The 18921-nt window shown below is 43.9% G+C and overlaps 1 protein-coding gene across 1 annotated transcript in view; it reads right to left on the reverse strand.

Moving 5' to 3' along the window:
• The window catches only part of zgc:85777 (uncharacterized protein LOC405871 homolog), a gene marked incomplete at its 5' end in the record, with an annotated part of 51757 nt that overhangs the window by 3346 nt on the left and 29490 nt on the right, over window positions 1–18921 (reverse strand). Inside the window, 5 exon segments of the mRNA XM_055649941.1 lie at window positions 466–616; window positions 3381–3542; window positions 7581–7754; window positions 11232–11399; window positions 18695–18801. Of these exon segments, the coding sequence (XP_055505916.1) occupies window positions 466–616; window positions 3381–3542; window positions 7581–7754; window positions 11232–11399; window positions 18695–18801 (762 nt within the window).

Raw genomic sequence — 18921 nt, forward strand, 5'->3', positions numbered from 1 at the left:
ACGTCACGCACACCAGACGGCATCATGATGTGTGATTTGCACGTAACGACACGTCGACCTATTTTACATATGACGCGTAAATGAGGCGCAAATGACGGCCAAGTGGGACAGGCCCTTTACTTAGTGCATCATATAAGGGCCATAAAAGAAAGTACTGGCACCAGCACAGGAATGCTCCGTATAATTGAATTGAAATGATATTGAACTTGCAATTTATCTGTCAAATAAAACCTACTTTTAAAGCATCAATAAAGGGCATTACTGTAATTATTCTATTGACTTCAATGATTAAACTGCTTTAATGATGATTTATACATTTCACAACCCCCTAGTTCACTGCTGAAATATCTAATTAAAAAATAATAATTTTAATGGAGATAGTAATTTGCTTAAAGGTTTCCTTTAAAGTGGAAAAAAAACATGATTAAACTCAGTTCATTCCTGTTTTTTAAATGTTTTACTTACCTATACAGTCTGCTGACCAACACTTCATTAGTAAAACCCATTCCTCCCCAGAACTGGAGACAACTATCAGCAACCTCACGAATTAGGCGGCCTGCTTTCAACTTTGCCATTGAGGCTAATTTGGTTACATCGTCTCCTTGAATATATTGAGCTGAATAAAGAAAGTGAATTAGATTTTTAGTGCAATCTTGATTGTAATCATGTATAGACTTTTCTTTGACTGGATACGGCACAAACAAAAGTTTTTAAAGTGTACCTTTAAATAAATAAACTAAACTAGAATCTAATTTACTATTTTAAAAACAATGTAATACCTGCTAGTGGATGATACGAGGAGAGATCATGTTTAATGTTTAACATTCCATTATATGTGAAATGTCACCTCATCCCCAATGCGTTGGACAAACTCTAAATTGTGTTATTTGCAACATGTATGAATCAAAAATGTTGTAACATTTTTTATAACGAGTACCATCGCTTACTTTTTATAGCGAGTAATATCAGGAACACGTATATGCCCCTGATGAATCCAGCAATTTAATGAATTGTGTTATTGTGTCAGACAACACAACAACAATAATTCAGGGTTGTACTTTAATAAATTATTTAAACTGTCTCATGAGTAGGTATTAATATTTTTTTATCGATCTTGTAGGAAGAAACGATTCCCTTTTAAAGGCAATTAAAATTGAAACACAAAATTGTAAACTTGTCAGAGAAGAGGATTAGACCTCACTCTACACCTCCATTCCCCACCACGATGGTCTCAAAGCCCTCCGGTTCTTCCTCGACCAGAGAAGCAACCTATACCCAGCCACTGACACTCTCCTCCGCTGGTCCTTGCCCTCAATAACTTCACGTTCGACTCCTCCCATTTCCTCCAAATACAAGGCGTAGCTATGGGCACACGCATGGGCCCCAGCTATGCCTGCCTATTTGTCGGTTACGTCGAGCAATCCTTGTTCAATACATACCAGGGCCCCATCCCCGACCTCTACCTCCGCTACATCGACGACTGCTTTGGTGCCACCTCCTGCACCCGCACACAACTGACTGACTTCATCCACTTCACCACTAACTTCCATCCGGCACTCAAATACACCTGGACCATTTCCGACACTTCCCTACCATTCCTTGACCTCACTATCTCCATTGCAGCTGATAGACTTCTGACCGACATACACTATAAACCCACTGACTCCCATGGCTATCTGGACTACACTTCTTCCCACCCTGCTTCCTGTAAGGACTCCATCCCCTACTCCCAATTCCTCCGTCTACGCCGCATCTGCTCCACGGATGAGGCGTTCCACACCAGGCCATCTGAAATGTCCTCATTATTCAGGGAACGGGGGTTCCCCTCCTCCACCATAAATGAGGCTCGCACCAGGGTCTCTTCCATACCCCGCAACACTGCTCTCTCTCCCCATCCCCCCACTCGCAACAAGGGCCGAGTCCCCCTAGTCCTCACCTTTCACCCCACCAGCCGTCACATACAAAAAGTAATCCTCCGTCAGTTTCGCCACCTCCAACGTGACCCCACCACTCGCCACATCTTCCCATCTCCCTCCATATCTGCCTTCCGCAAAGACCGCTCCCTCCATAACTCCCTTGTCAATTCTTCCCTTCCCTCTCGTACCACCCCCTCCCCGGGCACTTTCCCTTGCAACCGCAAGAGATGCAACACTTGTCCCTTTACCTCCCCCCTCGACTCCGTTCAAGGACCCAAGCAATCGTTCCAGGTGCGACAGAGGTTTACCTGCATCTCTTCCAACCTCATCTATTGCGTCCGCTGCTCTAGATGTCAGCAGATCTATATCGGTGAGACCAAGCGGAGGTTGGGCGATCGTTTCGCCGAACACCTCCGCTCGGTCCGCAATAACCAAGCTGACCTCCCGGTGGCTCAGCACTTCAACTCCCCCTCCCACTCCGTCTCCGACCTCTCTGTCCTGGGTCTCCTCCATGGCCACAGCGAGCAGCACCGGAAATTGGAGGAACAGCACCTCATATTCCGTTTGGGGAGTCTGCATCCTGGGGGCATGAACATCGAATTCTCCCAATTTTGTTAGTCCTTGCTGTCTCCTCCCCTTCCTCAGTCCCCCTGCTGTCTCCTCCCATCCCCCAGCCTTCGGGCTCCTCCTCCTTTGTCCTTTCTTGTCCCCGCCCACCCCCGCCCCCGATCAGTCTGAAGAAGGGTTTCGGCCCGAAACGTTGCCTATTTCCTTCGCTCCATAGATGCTGCTGCACCCGCTGAGTTTCTCCAGCTTTTTTGTGTACCTTCGATTCTCCAGCATCTGCAGTTCCTTCTTAAACAAGAGGATTAGACAGTTGGATTAACTAGCATTTATTTCAATACAAGAGAATTTACAGGTAAAGCAGAAACACTCAGGGTGTGGAGTAGGTCATTATAATCATTACAGAAACTTGGCTATGGAGGGGGGTGTGGTGCAGATAGGACCAGCACCTTAATGCTCCAGAGTACAAGCTATACAGGCGAGATAGAGGTTGGGGTAATAGAGGAAAGAGAGGTGTTTTATTGGTTAAGAATAACATCACGGCAGTCAGGCTAAAGAGGTTCAGCTACAAATAAAAAGGGGATGATCACCTTGCTGGGACTGTACTATAAGCAAACAAATAGTCAAAGGAAATTAGAGAAACAAATATGCCGAGAGATTACAGACACTATAAAACTAATAGGGTTGTCATAGTAGGAGATTTTAACCACCCTAATTTAGACAGGGACTGGTATAGTGTCAAGGCCTTAAATGGGGTGGAATTTGTCAAGTATGTTGAGGAAAGTACTCCCAAGTACTCACACTGTCCTTTTAAAATTAATACCACATTAACTGAAATCTACTCAACTGAAACAACACTGTTTGAATTTGGAAATGATTTGAGTTACTAAAACTTCTTACCAACAGAACGATAAAGAAGGGAACGAAGAAGTTCAATTTCGGTCTCAAGTTCAGCAAGGCGATAGTGCACTGTCTGGTTATGCAACACAGGTTGGTCAAAAATTTTACGTTGTCGTGTATATTCAATTGTTTCCTGTACGACGTTCTGCATTGGAGCCAAAGCTGAAAAACAATTTAAAAAATGTATGCAGCCAGGTAACTACATGCCTCGAAGTCTTCAATCAATAAGTTAATGGAAAAGATGTTGAGAATTATTCTACAGCAAAATTTTGGTGGAAGAACCTAAACATGGAAAGGCAAGGAACAGATCAGCATGCCTTTGTCTGGGGAGATACTGCCTGACTCATTTAACTGAATTTTCTGAATGAACGAACATCATGATCTGTAGTAGTACAGTTGATAAAATCATGGTAGTATAGTTGATAAAATCATAGTAGCACAGTTGATAAAATCTACTATGGCCAATATGGACTGACATGGTCCCATTTGGATGACTGATCCAAAAGGTAAGAGCGCTAAATTGGGTCAGAAATTGGCTTGGTAATGGGGCAGAGGGTGATAGATATGGGTTACTTTTTTGAATCACAGCCTGAGATCAGTGATGTCCCACAGGATTCGGTGCTGAGACCATTGCCCCTAAGATCTCTTACTTTTTGCTTAACCTTGACTTCTGATCTATTATCTACTGATCAAGGTGACTGTGTTGTCCTCGTGCTTTTAGATTTGTCAGCTGCCTTTGACACAGTGGATCATGAAATTTTGATCTCCCGTTTGGAGCAGTGGGTGGGTATCAGGGGCATAGCACTGGAGTGGTTCAGGTCGTACTTGGCTGATCGAACTTTTTGTGTCAGCCTTGGGGACTCTGTATCCTCCTCAGCTCCTCTCTCGTGTGGGGTCCCACAGGGCTCAGTTCTTGGCCCTCTCCTCTTTTCACTCTATTTGCTCCCACTCGGTTCCATCCTTAGGAAGCACGGGATTTCATTCCACTTTTATGCTGATGACAGTCAGCTTTATGTGCCTCTGGGAAAGGGGGGTGTACACTCTGTCGGCCTCTTGCTTGAGTGTCTCAGTGACATAAAGGCCTGGATGTCACTGAACTTTTTAAAATTTAATGACGACAAGACAGAGGTAATGATCTTTGGTGGCACCTCTGGGGCCCCCCCTGTTGATCTAGGCTCTTTGTCTGCATATCTCAAACCTAACATCACGAACCTGGGGATTAAAGTGGACCCTGAGCTTAGATTTGACTGTCAGGTAAGGGCTGTTGTTAAATCTGTTTTTTTCCATCTGAGGCAGCTGGCAAAAATAAAGCCGATTTTGTCAAGGCAGCACTTTGAGACGGTAATCCATGCCTTTGTTACCACCTGGCTGGATTACTGCAATGCACTGTATCTGGGGGTTAGTCGGTCCTCCATCGCCCGTCTCCAGATGGTACAGAATGCAGCTGTTCGTCTCTTGACTGGCACACGAAAGCATGATCATGTTTCACACCTTTTGGCCTCTCTCCACTGGCTGCCTATTCAGTATAGGATTTGTTTTAAAATTCTTTTATTTACTTTTAAATCCCTAAGTGGTCTTGCCCCGTCCTACCTATCTGAGCTTCTTCACCCTTATTCGCCCTCCCGCTCTCTCAGGTCAGATGATCAGCTGCTCCTGATTGAGCCAAAGACTAAGCGGAAGCTCAGAGGGGACCGTGCCTTTGCTGTGTCGGCTCCGAGATTGTGGAATGAATTGCCTCTGCACGTTAAACAGGCCCCTTCTCTAGCTGTTTTTAAATCACTCCTGAAGACATATCTATTCTCCATGGCCTTTGTAGACCAGTGAGGTGTTGAATTGTTTATTAACTTTATTTGCTTGGTTTTGCTGCGTTGTTCGTACTTGTGTTTTATGTTTTTTTTAATTTATTGTTTGGATTTTTGTATGTAATTTATGCGCCTCGTGTTAGTTGTATGTTCTGTTGTTCTGCCTGTTTTATGATGTCTTGCTTGTTTTCTTTTTTCTGTACAGCACTTTGGTCAGCTTTGGTTGTTTTTAAGGTGCTTAACAAATAAAGTTATTATTATTATTATTATTAGTGATGACTGAACCCTCAATTGATACTCGTATTTCATGCACTACTTCTCTCATTCATTTTCCTCCCAGCCAAAACAAGGATAGAGCTCCTCATTTTCCACTCCATCAACCTCAACATTCTATATAGTATCAATAAATCTCTAAAATGCCACTAAATGCCACATCTGCCTCAACCACCACCCCGAGTAGCACGATCCAGCCACTCGCCTTTCTCTCTGTAAAATAAACCTGTCCCACACATCTCCTTTAAACTTTGCCCCTATCACCTTACAACTATGCCCTCTAGTCTTTGATTTTTCCATCCTGGGAAAAAGATTCAGACTGTCTACTCTATCTATGCCTCTCATAATGTTATATGCAGTTGAACACCGATTTTCCAGCAACTGATGGTCAACCCGCCCCTATAATCTTGACAAAATTATGAGAGCTCTGTTGAAATTCCATGAGTGGCCAAAGATGGCATCATGAGTGACGAGCGGTCTTGTAGGTTATGCCCCTCCATTATGAAAGAACCAACTATGCTCTCAATCTTCTCTCCTAACTGCTTCGCAAAGACAATACCGTAAACCCTCGTTTTAATGACCTCCTTATAACAGATGTTGGATATAGCGGACGGACGTGCTGACACATCACCGGCCTGCACTGTATCCCCGCCTGTTTAGACCCCCGAATCCGTCCAGTCCCGCCTCACAAGGTGCACCAGTGAACCCTTCATCAACCACCGAAAGGACAAAAAGTGCTGGCGTATTTCAGCGGGATAGGATCTCTGGAGAACATGGCTAGGTGACATCGAGGAAGGGCTGCGGGGTGGGGAGGATGGGTCGCGGGTTAGGAGGAAGCTACGGGGGGGAGGAGGGGGCACAGTCATCTTTCTGGTAAACCTCCTCTCCAAATTCTCCACATCCTGTAATGGGACGATTAGAACTGCACACAATACCCTAAATGTGGCCTAACCAAAGTCCTATAAAGTTGCATGATGACTTCTTGACTCTTATATTCATAGCTCCAATCTTTGAACGCAAGATAACCATATGCCGGATTAAACCCCATCTGCCATCTTCCCACTTTTCTCCCCTGCGAACACAGGAGATGCAGCATCTGATCTTTCGCCTTACACCTTTCCACCCTCCAGGGACCCAAACAGCCTTTCCAGATGAAGAAAATTCACTTGCACGTCTACCAAGATTCTACAGGAATATAACAGTATTTATTGCTCACTTTGAGGTCTTTACATCCAAGAAACCATGCGCAGTCTGGGGACCACTTTGCTGAACACCTTCCTTTGGTCAGTAAAAGGAGTAGTCCATAGAATCTCTGCAACTACATACCTTAGATAATTCTCAAGTTCAAGTTCAAGTGAGTTTATTGTCATGTGTCCCTGTATAGGACAATTTTCCACTGGTAGTCAGCTTGTTTAGCAAAGACTCACTAGATTTCAAAAGGAAAACATTCCACAAAATTGCCCAATCACTAAATACCACACATTTGTACACCAAGTGCTGGTGTAACTCAGCAGGCAGGCAGCATCTCTGGAGGACATGGAAATATTGCCAGTCTGAAGAAGAGTCTAACCTGAAATATAGCCTATGCATGTTCTCCAGAGATGTTGCCTGATCCGCTAAGTTACTCCAGCAATGTGTATGTTTTTTTTGTAAACCAACATCTGCTGCAGTTCCATGTGTTCAGGCAGTTACACAGTCTGATGATCACACCTTCTCTCTATATGGGAAAGCCTTCTGATGTTCCAAAATTGTGATCTTTATCAAATTATACAATTCAACCTGTGTAACAGTAGATGTTTAAAGCAACCTGAAAAATAATAAATAACTTCTCTTTTCCTCTGAAGAATCTTTTGAGGGTAATATTTCCTGTCATTGCTGTTGAATTTCCGATTAACTAAATGCCATTTTTTCCAATTGGTAAATGCATCCCCTTTGTTCAGAATTATACTTGGAATGATTCACATTACCTTAACTGCAGCATTACCTTTTAATTTGCTATGGTTGTTCTTGCTTTGAAAGACATTTCAAGAAGTTATAACTCAAGATCCCAACGTTTGTTCCCCACCTTCCATTTAAGTCCCACTAAAGCCATCTAATCTGCAGTTGTACAGCAAAAACTTCTTACCTCCTGCAACTACCCACATTCGTTCTTCTTGGAATTGCAACATCTGGTAGGTGAAACCCTTTCCTTCGTCTCCAATGAGATATTTTGTTGGAACCCTGACGTCTTCAAAAAACACCTCTGCTGTATCAGATGATCTCATGCCCAACTTATCGATCTTCCTAGTCGCATTAATTCCTGGAAAATATTATGTATATTAGTTAATTTAGTCACAAAGTATTTTGAATTTCATTTAATGTACTGAAGAAATATATTTTTTATTTAGAACAATGAATAGTGGTACTTAGTCAACCAATCAATCAATTACATATTACAAGTTGCAGACCTCTCTGCAAATGTAAGCTCATAACCTTTGCTAACACCTCCATGCAATACCGATATCAGTCTTCAAATTTTTGTTCAGTGGACATAAAATGTTCAATGCTACTATCAGACCATTGTGAAGTTCCAAGGCAATTAATGCAAATGCATAGTGGGAGCAAGAAAGCCACCAGCAACTTTACACCACGTCAGGTGAAACTGTTGAAAAAAGTAGCTCTCAACATGGTATTTCTTTTTTATTGTATGGTAATTAATTTATTAGCCAAGTATGTAAAAACTTGCTCCCCCATTGCTCAAAACACCACTCACCGCTTTAATCCCATTTGCATTATCCTCTCTTTACCTTTCATCAATTTCCTGCCTTTCCTATCTTGTTATCTCTATCTCTACATGTACCACACAGAATTTATTAAGCTTCGTGTTTTCTTATTTCAACATCTTAATCTCCCCAGGGGGAGGAAGCAAATGGCCATAATTTCTCCTTCATTTGTTTTGGTTCTATTTCCTACACAGCAGTTTGTTAGCTCAATTCACTTCAATTTAATTAATCAAGTTGAAAAATGAAACAAGAAATGAAACAAGGTCTTTCCAATTAAATTTCCTTATAATCAACAGAGGCACATATACAATAGTGTCAAAGTAAAACTCTTTATATGCTTTCCTTTTCCATTTCCTACTTGTTTTTAAAGTCGCTCAGGTCCCATTGACTCTTCTACTCACTTTTATGGTTTCTATAAATCACAAAATAATTAAGTAATGCAAGCTGAAATTTAGGAAACCAGAAAGAATAATTCATAACTAAAACTGTGTGGGTAATAGTGTTGAATTCAGGGATATTAACTATAATTTGGATGCTGAGGCTGAAAAATTCAAACTCGTTAGATTTTAATTTTAGGCAAAATTATTGTTTTACTCGTTTTGTAAGCAGAAGCCTGAATGAAGACATGAAATTCCACTCCAGTGGAGAGGTTTATTGCATCAGTATACACATACTTCACCATTTAGAAATAATTTTGAATAGATTCAAGATCAAGATTCAAGATAGATTTAATTGTCACATGTGCCAGATGGCACAGTGAAATGAATTCCCATACAGCCATACAATAAAAATAAACAGGACTCAACACACTATAGAATTTAACACAAAACATCCCCACACAGCAGAATCAAAGTTTCCCACTGTGTGGGAAGGCACCAAAGTCAGTCTTCTTCCTCCACTGTTCCCCGTACTCAGGGCCTCCCCAAGCCCTCCGCAGTTGCAGCTACGGGCGGCCCAATGTCCAGGACCGCTCGCCAGGATGTTACAAGTCCGACGTCGGGGCTGCGGGACGTCCTCAGCGGCGGGGATACCAGAGTCGGCCCCCTCCTACCGGAGTCGGCGGCTTCCAAAGTCCGTAGGCCAACCCGGGTGGAGACTGCTGCTGGAGACCCTCTGCAAGGCGCCCCAGGACTCCACGATGTTGTTCAGCGCCGCCCGCGTTGGAAGCTCTCCGCACCAAAGCTCCACGATGTTGGAGCAGCGGCCCAATGCTCCGGAGCTCCAAACGGCGACCCAAGTTGGCATCGCCCGCTCCACGGTGACTCCAGCGCTGCGCCGCCGCTGTAGCAACCCTGGTCCGGTTCCTGGTCCCCGGCAGGAAAGGCCGCTCCGATCCAGCTGGTAGGCCGCGAGGTGGGGGGCGAGGACGCGACTCGGAGAAATAGTCGCGTCCCCGCCAGGAAGAGACTGGGAAACGGTTTCCCCCTTACCCTGCCCCCCTCCGCCCACATAGAAAAGTAAAAGTTTCCCCCTAAAACAGACTTTGGACTAACTGAAAATTAAAAAAAAGATAGAAATGACAGACAGGCTGTAGGTAGAGGCTGCTGCCAGTGCAGCGCCCCTAATATATAAAACAACTAATAAGAAATAGTATGCATTAAATATTTCTCAAAGCAGTTTGGGTGATCAATGACCATTCTGAGTTTTCTCAAAATAATCTTTTACTAAAATAGCAACTGTATAAACCACATATATTACATCTGAAAAATGAATTATAGTACTTCCTAATGGACCAACAGTTACTTCAAGTATTTATAAAGAATACAGTAAACCATTGTCATAACTGACCATGGGGGGAAGAAGGTGCCCATTATTGCCAATTTTTCACTATGATCGAGCAAGGGATTACTGAGTAATAGAGTATTATTGTATAAGTGGTAGAAACCAAGAACTCCAGGTGTTGGTTAATACACAAAAGGACACAAAGTGCTGGAGTTTGTTTGCTCATGTGTCAGACGATGTAACTCGCTGTTGGCTTTGGTCGTCGTCCAACATGTTGACAGAATTCTCGCCCGACGCATCACAGAGTGCATCACGTCGTCGCTTCCAGGGATCGCCACGAGGAGGCTTCTGTCATGATCCCCAGTGCTGGAGTAACTCAGCAGGACAGGCAGCATCTCTGGAGAACATGTAAAGGTGACGTTTCAGGTCAAGACCCTTCTTCAAACTCTAGGTCTGGCAAAGGGCCTGGAATCCAGGTGAGGGCGAGGAACTACACAGTCATTGATCGAGGCCCACGGCGGCCGTACTGCAGGTAAAGGTCGGTGATGGTGGCAGCAGGCGCGGCCTGGAAGCGGCCATGGAAGATGTGTGGGCCGGCAGATCCAGCGTGGAAGTATGCGGAGAGGCAGTGCAAGATGGCACAGCCTGGCAGTGACGGTCGGTAGGTGCAGCCTGGTTGTGGCTGGGAAGGCGATGCAGGCCAGAGGTGCCGTTGGCAAACCACCTGGATGCGGCCAGGGAGGCGGTGTGGGGCAGGGCTGACATTGGCAGCCCGGCCTGGCGATGAAGGTCGGTAGGTATAAAACAAAAACCGTTATAAAGCGGTCCATAATTACGAGGGTTTCACTAAAATGCAGGACTTGGTGTGTAAACAGGAAGAACAGGTGGGGTAAGAACAACATTAAGAAGGTCATTTTCACACTTAAAAAGTGTGGGTTAAATGGTTCACATAATTTTATTTCATTCTTATGCTTAAACTGTAATGTTTTATTATTAATGTTTAATGCTGTGTGTGTCATTCTTAATTGTTATTGTATGCCGTGTTGTTACTTGCGAGTGGAGCACAAAGGCAAATTCCTTGTATGTATACATACTTGGCCAATAAACGTACACATTATTCATTCATTTATTCATTCTCTAATGTCCATCTATTTGTTAGCAGCGTACGGGACAGAGGAAACTCTGATAAACCTTTCTTACAAATCTTACTTGTATTTGATATTCTGCAATTTCATTGCCCCATTTTGGGACATATGACAATAAAACACTCTTGACTTGACTTCAATTCTCACCTGGTAATTTCATGGGTAGACATATGAGAGATTGGCTTTTGTGAAGAGGCCCTTTACTGGTGTTTGCTAGAAGACACATCCAGTCAGCTTGACAACCATTAGTTATCCACATTTTTCCTCCATTTATTATATAGTCATCCCCATCCTTGACAGCTTTTGTCTTGATATCTGCAAGGATGAATAAACATTTAAGATATGAAATGCAATTGAATAAGATTTACAAAATATGTTGATCCAAAACTTGGTATAAATTGAAACTGTTCCTTGAAACAAAAATATCAGCTGGATTTCAATGGACTTGAATTTGCATTTTAGGAAATAAACTCAAGTATGCCTTTTGCTCCATCCCTCTCCCTACCTTCAGCCAGGCCGATCATCTGTTGGTGCTTCTCCTGCTGGCTTGCTGGGACTGAAGAGGAGGCACCATTGAAAAGAGGAGTGCAACAGTGGTCTGAGAAGGCCAAGGCTCTACCTCAGAACAGTCCGAGTTGGTGGACTGGAACATATTAAAGACCTTTACATCCATCCCGAATGAATATATCTCAGTTGTCACCAGTTTTATCAAGAAATCCGTTGACAACCATGTTCCAACAAAGACAACTGCGGTCTATCCTAACCAGAAACCTTGGGTGAACAGAGAGATTAATTCTCTACTAAAGTCCTTATCCGAGACTTTTAAGGAGGATGATTCCACACTCTACGAGGCAGAGTACAATCTCCACAAGGCTATCAATGGTGTCAAGAGAGACGTCCAAAACAAGCTAACAGCTCAATTCACTGTATCAGATGCCAGGCAACTGAGGCAGGACAAAAGTACCATCATGAGCTACGATTGAGGGTGATCTCTGGCAAAACTGGATGAAATCAATGCCTTTACACCCATTTTGAACAGCCGCTATCTAGGCCCTTCCTCTCCTGCCCCCATACCCCACTGGCGCTGTCCCATACATATTGGTGGCAAAAGTCAGATCCACCTTCACGAAGGTAAACTCTCAGCAAGCGCTGGTCCGGAGAGAGTCCCTGGATGGATTCTGAATCCGTGTGCCAATCAACTGGCCGCCAGCGTCATGTTCAACCTCTCGCTTCAACAGTCTACTGTTCTATCTGACTCAAGGAAACCTTTATCAAGAAAAGTAAAGTGAGCTGTCTCAATCACTACCGCCCAGTAGCTCTAACATCAATTATAATAAAGTGTTTTGAAATTCTGATAATGGCCCCAGTAAGACAATGGGATCCTTAGGTTTACCAACAAAACCATGTGTCGAACAGATGAACTAAAAGATCAGACGGACCACAGTAAAGAGATCGAGAATCTGTGTCATGGTTCACGACAACAACCTAGCCCTTAATATCAGCAAGACAAAAAAAAAATTTGTTACCTTTAGAAAGCTATATGGTGAACATAAACTTGCTCTCATCAATGAAGCTGCTGTAAAGATGGCCAACAGCTTCAAGTTCCTAGGTCTCCATTTCACCTGCAACCAAACCTCATCCCTTCACACAGATGCAGTGATCAAGAAAATGTCGTTTAGTTTAGTTTATTGTCACGTTGTCTCTATCTATTTATTAATATTTCTTCATTTTCTGCCTCAGTTGAAGGGAAAAGGGTGATTTTTTAAAATCTGATAGACCAGAAGAAATGGAATGGACATGTTTTCCGTGAAATGTCTATAATATTCATGTAAAAAACTATTTCAACAACTTAATCTTTCTTTTCATCAAGAATAGGAGCTTCATGCATAATTGAGGCCATGTGAAACATGTAGAGCGTTAATCCAACCATGAAATCTGGACCAGTAGGATGTTTTGAAGAATCTTACGTTATGTTTTTCATTCCTTTCGTGGTCATTTGAGAAAAGAAAGAGCTGGGAAATTTGATTTTTAATTATCAAATTAGTACAGAAATGTTGAGGATCCAATAATCACAAACTATAAATAGAAATTCAGAACTGCTGAGGCACAAATGTTAGTAGCACTTTTATGCTTTGCAGTCCACACAGTGTTGACAATCTTGCCTTCAATGTAACCAATGTTAATAGTAAGATTAAACGAGAACTTACCAGTTTGAAGTTTGATCTGTATTTTATGAGGAGTTACGATGAGGGATTACGTGAAGAAGCCCGTCCCAGGACGCGTTGCGGCATAACTTCAAAGCAGCGGTGTGGAATCACAGACAGACACGTATTTGAAGTAACATAGTAAAGAACAAAGAGACATCAATTATCAGTTTGATCCATGTAATGAGGGTGGGAGCGGAGGGCACGTAATCCCTCATCGTAACTCCTCATAAAATACAGATCAAACTTCAAACTGGTAAGTTCTCGTTTAATCTTACTATTTTACTTCGGAGTCACGTGAGTGATTCCGTGAAGATTTCAAAGCTCTGTGATTTCAAACCGTGTAACAGTTTATATCACTCGCTGCCGAAGCCTTTGAGGGAGGAAGCGTGTTATCATAATCAACCAATGATTCTGTTTATAGAAAAACCCATGGTATTTTACAATAACACTGAAGAATTTTAAAAATGCTCCCCTTGGCTAATTTGAATATTTGCAGATTGGAATCTTCCTGCAAATAAAAAACAGGTTTTGTCAACAGTTTATAATTTATTTCTCTCTGAACGTTTACCCCCACTATTCTGCTGCAGCCAGGATGTGGTTTACAGGCACGTCCATTCTTTTGCCGTTGACGTGGAAGCTTCTCCTGTGGGATGACAACTTTATACATGTTAGTTTTATTCCCAGGAGCTTTAACCTGCTTGAGCCATTTAAAAAAAGGCTTGTTACCCGACCACAAGGTGTTTTGTGACCAACCCACAAGGCTTTTCATCTCCCTCGCATAATTAGGTTGTGTCTATATAAGGTAATAGGGTCTTGGCACATACCTTGTTTTCTGGCGGGTAGCCCGGTTTTATGACTGGATAAGGTGTTCCTGGTCTGGTTTGACCATACCCTAAACAAATGATTGAGATCTGGTCTGAAGCTGTGAGCATGGTGTCCAGTTGAAATAGGAGTAGTGACTGGACCCTATGTGCTGCTCAGTGTGCCTTTACATATGTTTTTAGTGCATAGAAGGTTCAGGTTTTGGACTCTGGCTGGTGGGATCCCCTGAAGTGTGGTTTACCACTGTGACATCCCATATATAGGTGTACCTTATCTAGGGGTTTAGAGTTTTAATACCCTTCAAATTACCACCAGCCAGTGACCCCATGGCTTGTTGTCCTGTAGCTGTTTTGAAAAAGAACAGGCAGGGCAATTCTAGCTGTGTTGATGGCACTGTAGCCGAATCCTTCATCATGATGAAGGTTCTCCAGGAATTCCAGTTCGTAGTACCTGTATCGGATGAGTAGGTTTTCCCCTTTATCCTTGTAGTACTTCTCTTGATGCTGGACAAGTGTTGTAGTCCAGTGGATGTTCAAAAGGATGCTGACATGGTGTTGATTATTCAGTATAACAATCCCAGTCCCAGAAGTTTGCGCAGAATCTGCAGCTCAGGAGCTTATTTCTCATGGCACAGTTGATTTGTGCCCGGCTCCGATATTAATAATTCTGGGTACTGGCAAAACACCATCCAAGTTCCAACAACCATGTCATGGCGTGAAGTGAAACAAGGCCTGCGTAAGTCCGTCAGGTAGTATCAAATACCTGAAGCAGAATCCTTTTGTACTGTGCGTTGTTCTCGATTGGTGAGGCAGAAGGGAAAAATACATAAATTAATTCCCCAATGCAGCGTGAACGCATTTGTCTATCAATATAATAAATACATTCTTGAATGACAACATGACCTATAGGCCAAAAGTTAATATATATAGCTGACGATCTTTCTGCTGGAACTATCTGTCCCAGAGAAAACTTTTTTAAATGAGGATTCCACTGGCCCAGGGTCTGGTTTCTCCCCGCGACATAGATAGGACATCCCCAAACACCTGGTGATATAGCGTTAATGCAAATAATCGATATCAGTTTCACATTCCATTTTAATTGTCATTATCAGTGTACAGTACAGCGACAATGAAAATGCCTTAATATCTGTTGCATCATATAGCTTGATAGTTTTGTTAAACTTTATATGAAAACATCTAATTGATGTTGTCCTTAATGTTATGTGACCTGTGTCTGTCACTTTATTTTTCTTACCAGGCAGGTAAGTTGTTGATAGTCCAATACCTCTATGGATATACCATTGCCAAATTATTTTTGACCAACTTGTCATATGATACCGACTTTATGCTGCCATATGGTTAATATAGGCCACCTCCATAGTGTAGTCTTATTTATACCCATACATGCAAGTGCTTAAACTCATAAATTTCACCCGAGCATTTTTTAGATACTTAATGCCCAGTATAAGAGGTAACCCCACCACTGTCTTTCTAATATTATTTCAGTGGGTAACTTCATGAGATGCTCAATGACAACCTATATGTTGATTTTGATACTAACATCTGAATCATGTAGATAGAAAAATGGTACCTTTTTACCCCCCAATTACTCTGTTATTTGTCGAGTAGTTGGTAGTTTGACCATTAATTTGTCGCTTGTTTGTGCCAATTCAACTATGTTGTCTCTTGGCAACATTAAAGTTACGTGGACTGAATTAATATGAAAGCCAAGATAGTCCAAGAAAGCGCTCTATTTGCTGGTAGAAACCAGACCCACCTACCTCCATGGTTATTGGCGAGGTTGTGTTTTTTCTTTTTGAGTGTTCTTCCCTGTCGACGTGCTGGCGATGTTGGGGGAAAAAGGCGCATTTTCCAGGGGGTCCGCTGCAGGCCCTGACCTAAAAAGGTTTCTGGGGATAGTGCGGCCCCAAGCTTTGACCAGTCGCATATTCGGGACGCCGACTGGTAGATACAGTGGTGTGCTGCCGCCTGGGTGGAAATGAAGAGCTTTGGTATGTTCGTTGCCGGTGGTGCCCTCATGAGGCTAAAGGTTTTAGACGCCTCTTCCATCTCTTTGAGCTGTTTGTTCAAGTCCTCCCCAAATAAAAATGAGTCGGTCTCTACTGATGGAGTTTTGCATAATCCTGCAAATTTAGGATTGAGGGCCGGCCTGATGTTGTCTCTTCTCAGGTTATTCAGCTCATATTGTGTCGTGCACATGAGTGCCAGGACATCCTGTTGGTGAGATGTCATATCTACAGTCTCGACACCCCGCGCATGGGCTGTTATAGCCGCCGTGAGGAGGCGAAGTATGCGCTGGAGTTCGACCTCCTGTGTCCGAATCGGTCCCCCCACGTTGCCCCATATTTGTGGATTGAGGCTCTTGACCTTGAGGGCCTCACAATTATCCGGGGCTGTGTGCTCCTCAAGCACTTGGGCGAGCACCTTCTCCCGCAGTGGTTTGTTGGAGAGATGGTTTATGCTGTCAGCCATCCTTGGCTCCAGTGGTGCTCCAACCCGTGGGGTAGCGACGAATCGGCTTACGACCCCCAGCAGCTCTTCCTGCACACCCTGCTCTCTTTCGCTCCTTCCGCCTGCCCCATACTCAGACCAGCCTGCCCCATGTCACCGATGCTAACCTCCCATTCCTGGTCCGAGGTCGCAAAGGGAGGTGCCGGACTCAGCACCATGGAGGGGGCGCCTGTCCTGTCTGTCCGAGAGCGCTGCTGCTCTCGGTAGACCATCCCCTCCAATAGCTGCTGGATGCAGCTTAGGCAGCTGTCTCTCCCCCGCTTTGGGGTGGACATTTCCCCCCACCTCCGACGAGTCGGAGACGACCGGCCGTTTTGCTTCCTGTCCGCTTTCCCAGTCCGCCGTGTAGGCTATGGCGAGACTGGCTTGGCTCGGTCTCAGGGATAGCGAAAACGCTCTACGAGCGACGCTGCCGCCGGTTGCTGCCCCGCTGGTAGAGTTGGAGCGGGGCAGTTCCTCTTTGCGAGTTCTGCGTTGTGGTCCTGAACTCTGTAATAAAACACAACTGCAAACTCACCTTTCCAATGCCCAAGAGTCGTTCCTGCAGCTCAGGCAGCTGTCTCTCCCCCTCCTGGGTGGAGAGACTTCCCAGTCCAATGTCGTTCCACTGCCGGGTTTTCCACACATCCAGCCCGCTCCCTTTTGCCGTTGACGTGGTCAGGTGCTAGCGGGCTGGCTCGGTCCCGGTGTCGGGTTTGTGGACTGCCCCACTAAGCGGTCCTACCGCCTGTTGCTGCCCAAAGACGTCGTTTCGTCGGGCAGGTGCAGCATTTCCCTCCCAGCCCGCAGCTGATGCTGACGGGCTTGGTACAGAGTCGGGAGCGGGGCGCTGATTAGCGGTCCTCCCCCTCTCTATCTCTCTGTTCTCGGGCTGCTGTACTCGGGCTGCAGCGCACTCCACGCCAGCACTGCTCCGTGGGTCCCGTTAACGGCTCCGCAAAAGTCGGAAGCCTCCTCCCGCCCGCCTGCCTGCCTCACCTGGACAGTCTTTGAGGGCGAGCGAGGACTGAGGGGAACCCCAGCGCAGTGCTAGCCCCGCGCCGCTGTCCTGTGGACAGTTACCGGCAGCCGCACCGTGGTCCGCCGGTGAGTCCTTGTTGCGTCTTCCTCCCCTCCCGACAACGGAAAAAACTCCTCCCGGAGTCCAAGGGGCCGCTTGCATGCCCTGCAGGGAAACAAGCAGACGCAAAGGCTGTAAAGTAAAGGTAAGTACTTACCTAAACTTTAGCTTTTCTCGTTTCTGCGGGAGCCCTGTCTCCCGCGCTGCCGCTTGGCCTGCTGAAACGTAATGCCGCAACGCGTCCTGGGACGGGCTTCTTCACGGAATCACTCACGTGACTCCGAAGTAAAATTGAATATGAACATTGTCATAATTTCATTTTTGACCCTTACTCAATGTTTCACATCAATAATTTTTGGGGTGAATAAATATTTCAATGAACAAAAATTAGCTGAAATATATAGGGGTGATATTAACATTTGTGCTTCAGGTGGCAAGAACTATAATCTGCCATTTTGCTTCTCAGTGTATTTATTTTCTATGAGTTCCCCATCTAATCAATTACATTTTAACCATATTTTTTTGATTTGTCTATCAATGTTTTCGTTCGCCATAAAAAAAATTAGCATTTTTTTCTGTCCTTATCCCATCTCCCAACCTGGAAAAATACAATTCTTTGATAACTAAACTCAACAAGCAGTTTGCAGTTAATGGAAAATACAAAATTTGAAAACTAATGTGGTTTCAACTTTAGCCCATCCAGTGGAACAATAGGGTCAAAGAGAGCTTGTAATTGCCAAATAATCTAATAATTGATTGTGGAAAAGTCAATAATACCCTGATAAATAAGTTGATTTCTGGCACTCCACCTTCCCCTTCTTCTCTTTATTACTATGAATATTTGGAAAATGGTATGCTTCATAGTATTAAGCAACACCAGCAGTGATAAACTTAAAACTATTTACTGGTCCCACAATGGCTTAAATAAACTTTTAAAATTAGTTGTCCTGTCATGTTGCACATTATTTATTCAATAAATATATTATGTACTTGCAACGTCAGATCCAGCTCCAACTTCACTGACGCCCAAACAGGCTATCATGTCTCCAGCAATGGTAGGTTGAAGAAATTGTCGTTTCAATTCTTCTGAGCCAAATCTGGGAAAGAAATGAGTGTTTTTTTTGTCCCCCATAATGCACATAATGTCCCCCAAAATAAATAAATTAATTATTTTGCAAGAAATTAGAAATGTGACGAGATTGTGTTCTATCTTTGAT

Source organism: Leucoraja erinacea, chromosome 2 (genome assembly GCF_028641065.1).
Source record: "Leucoraja erinacea ecotype New England chromosome 2, Leri_hhj_1, whole genome shotgun sequence".
Taxonomy (NCBI): domain Eukaryota; kingdom Metazoa; phylum Chordata; class Chondrichthyes; order Rajiformes; family Rajidae; genus Leucoraja; species Leucoraja erinaceus.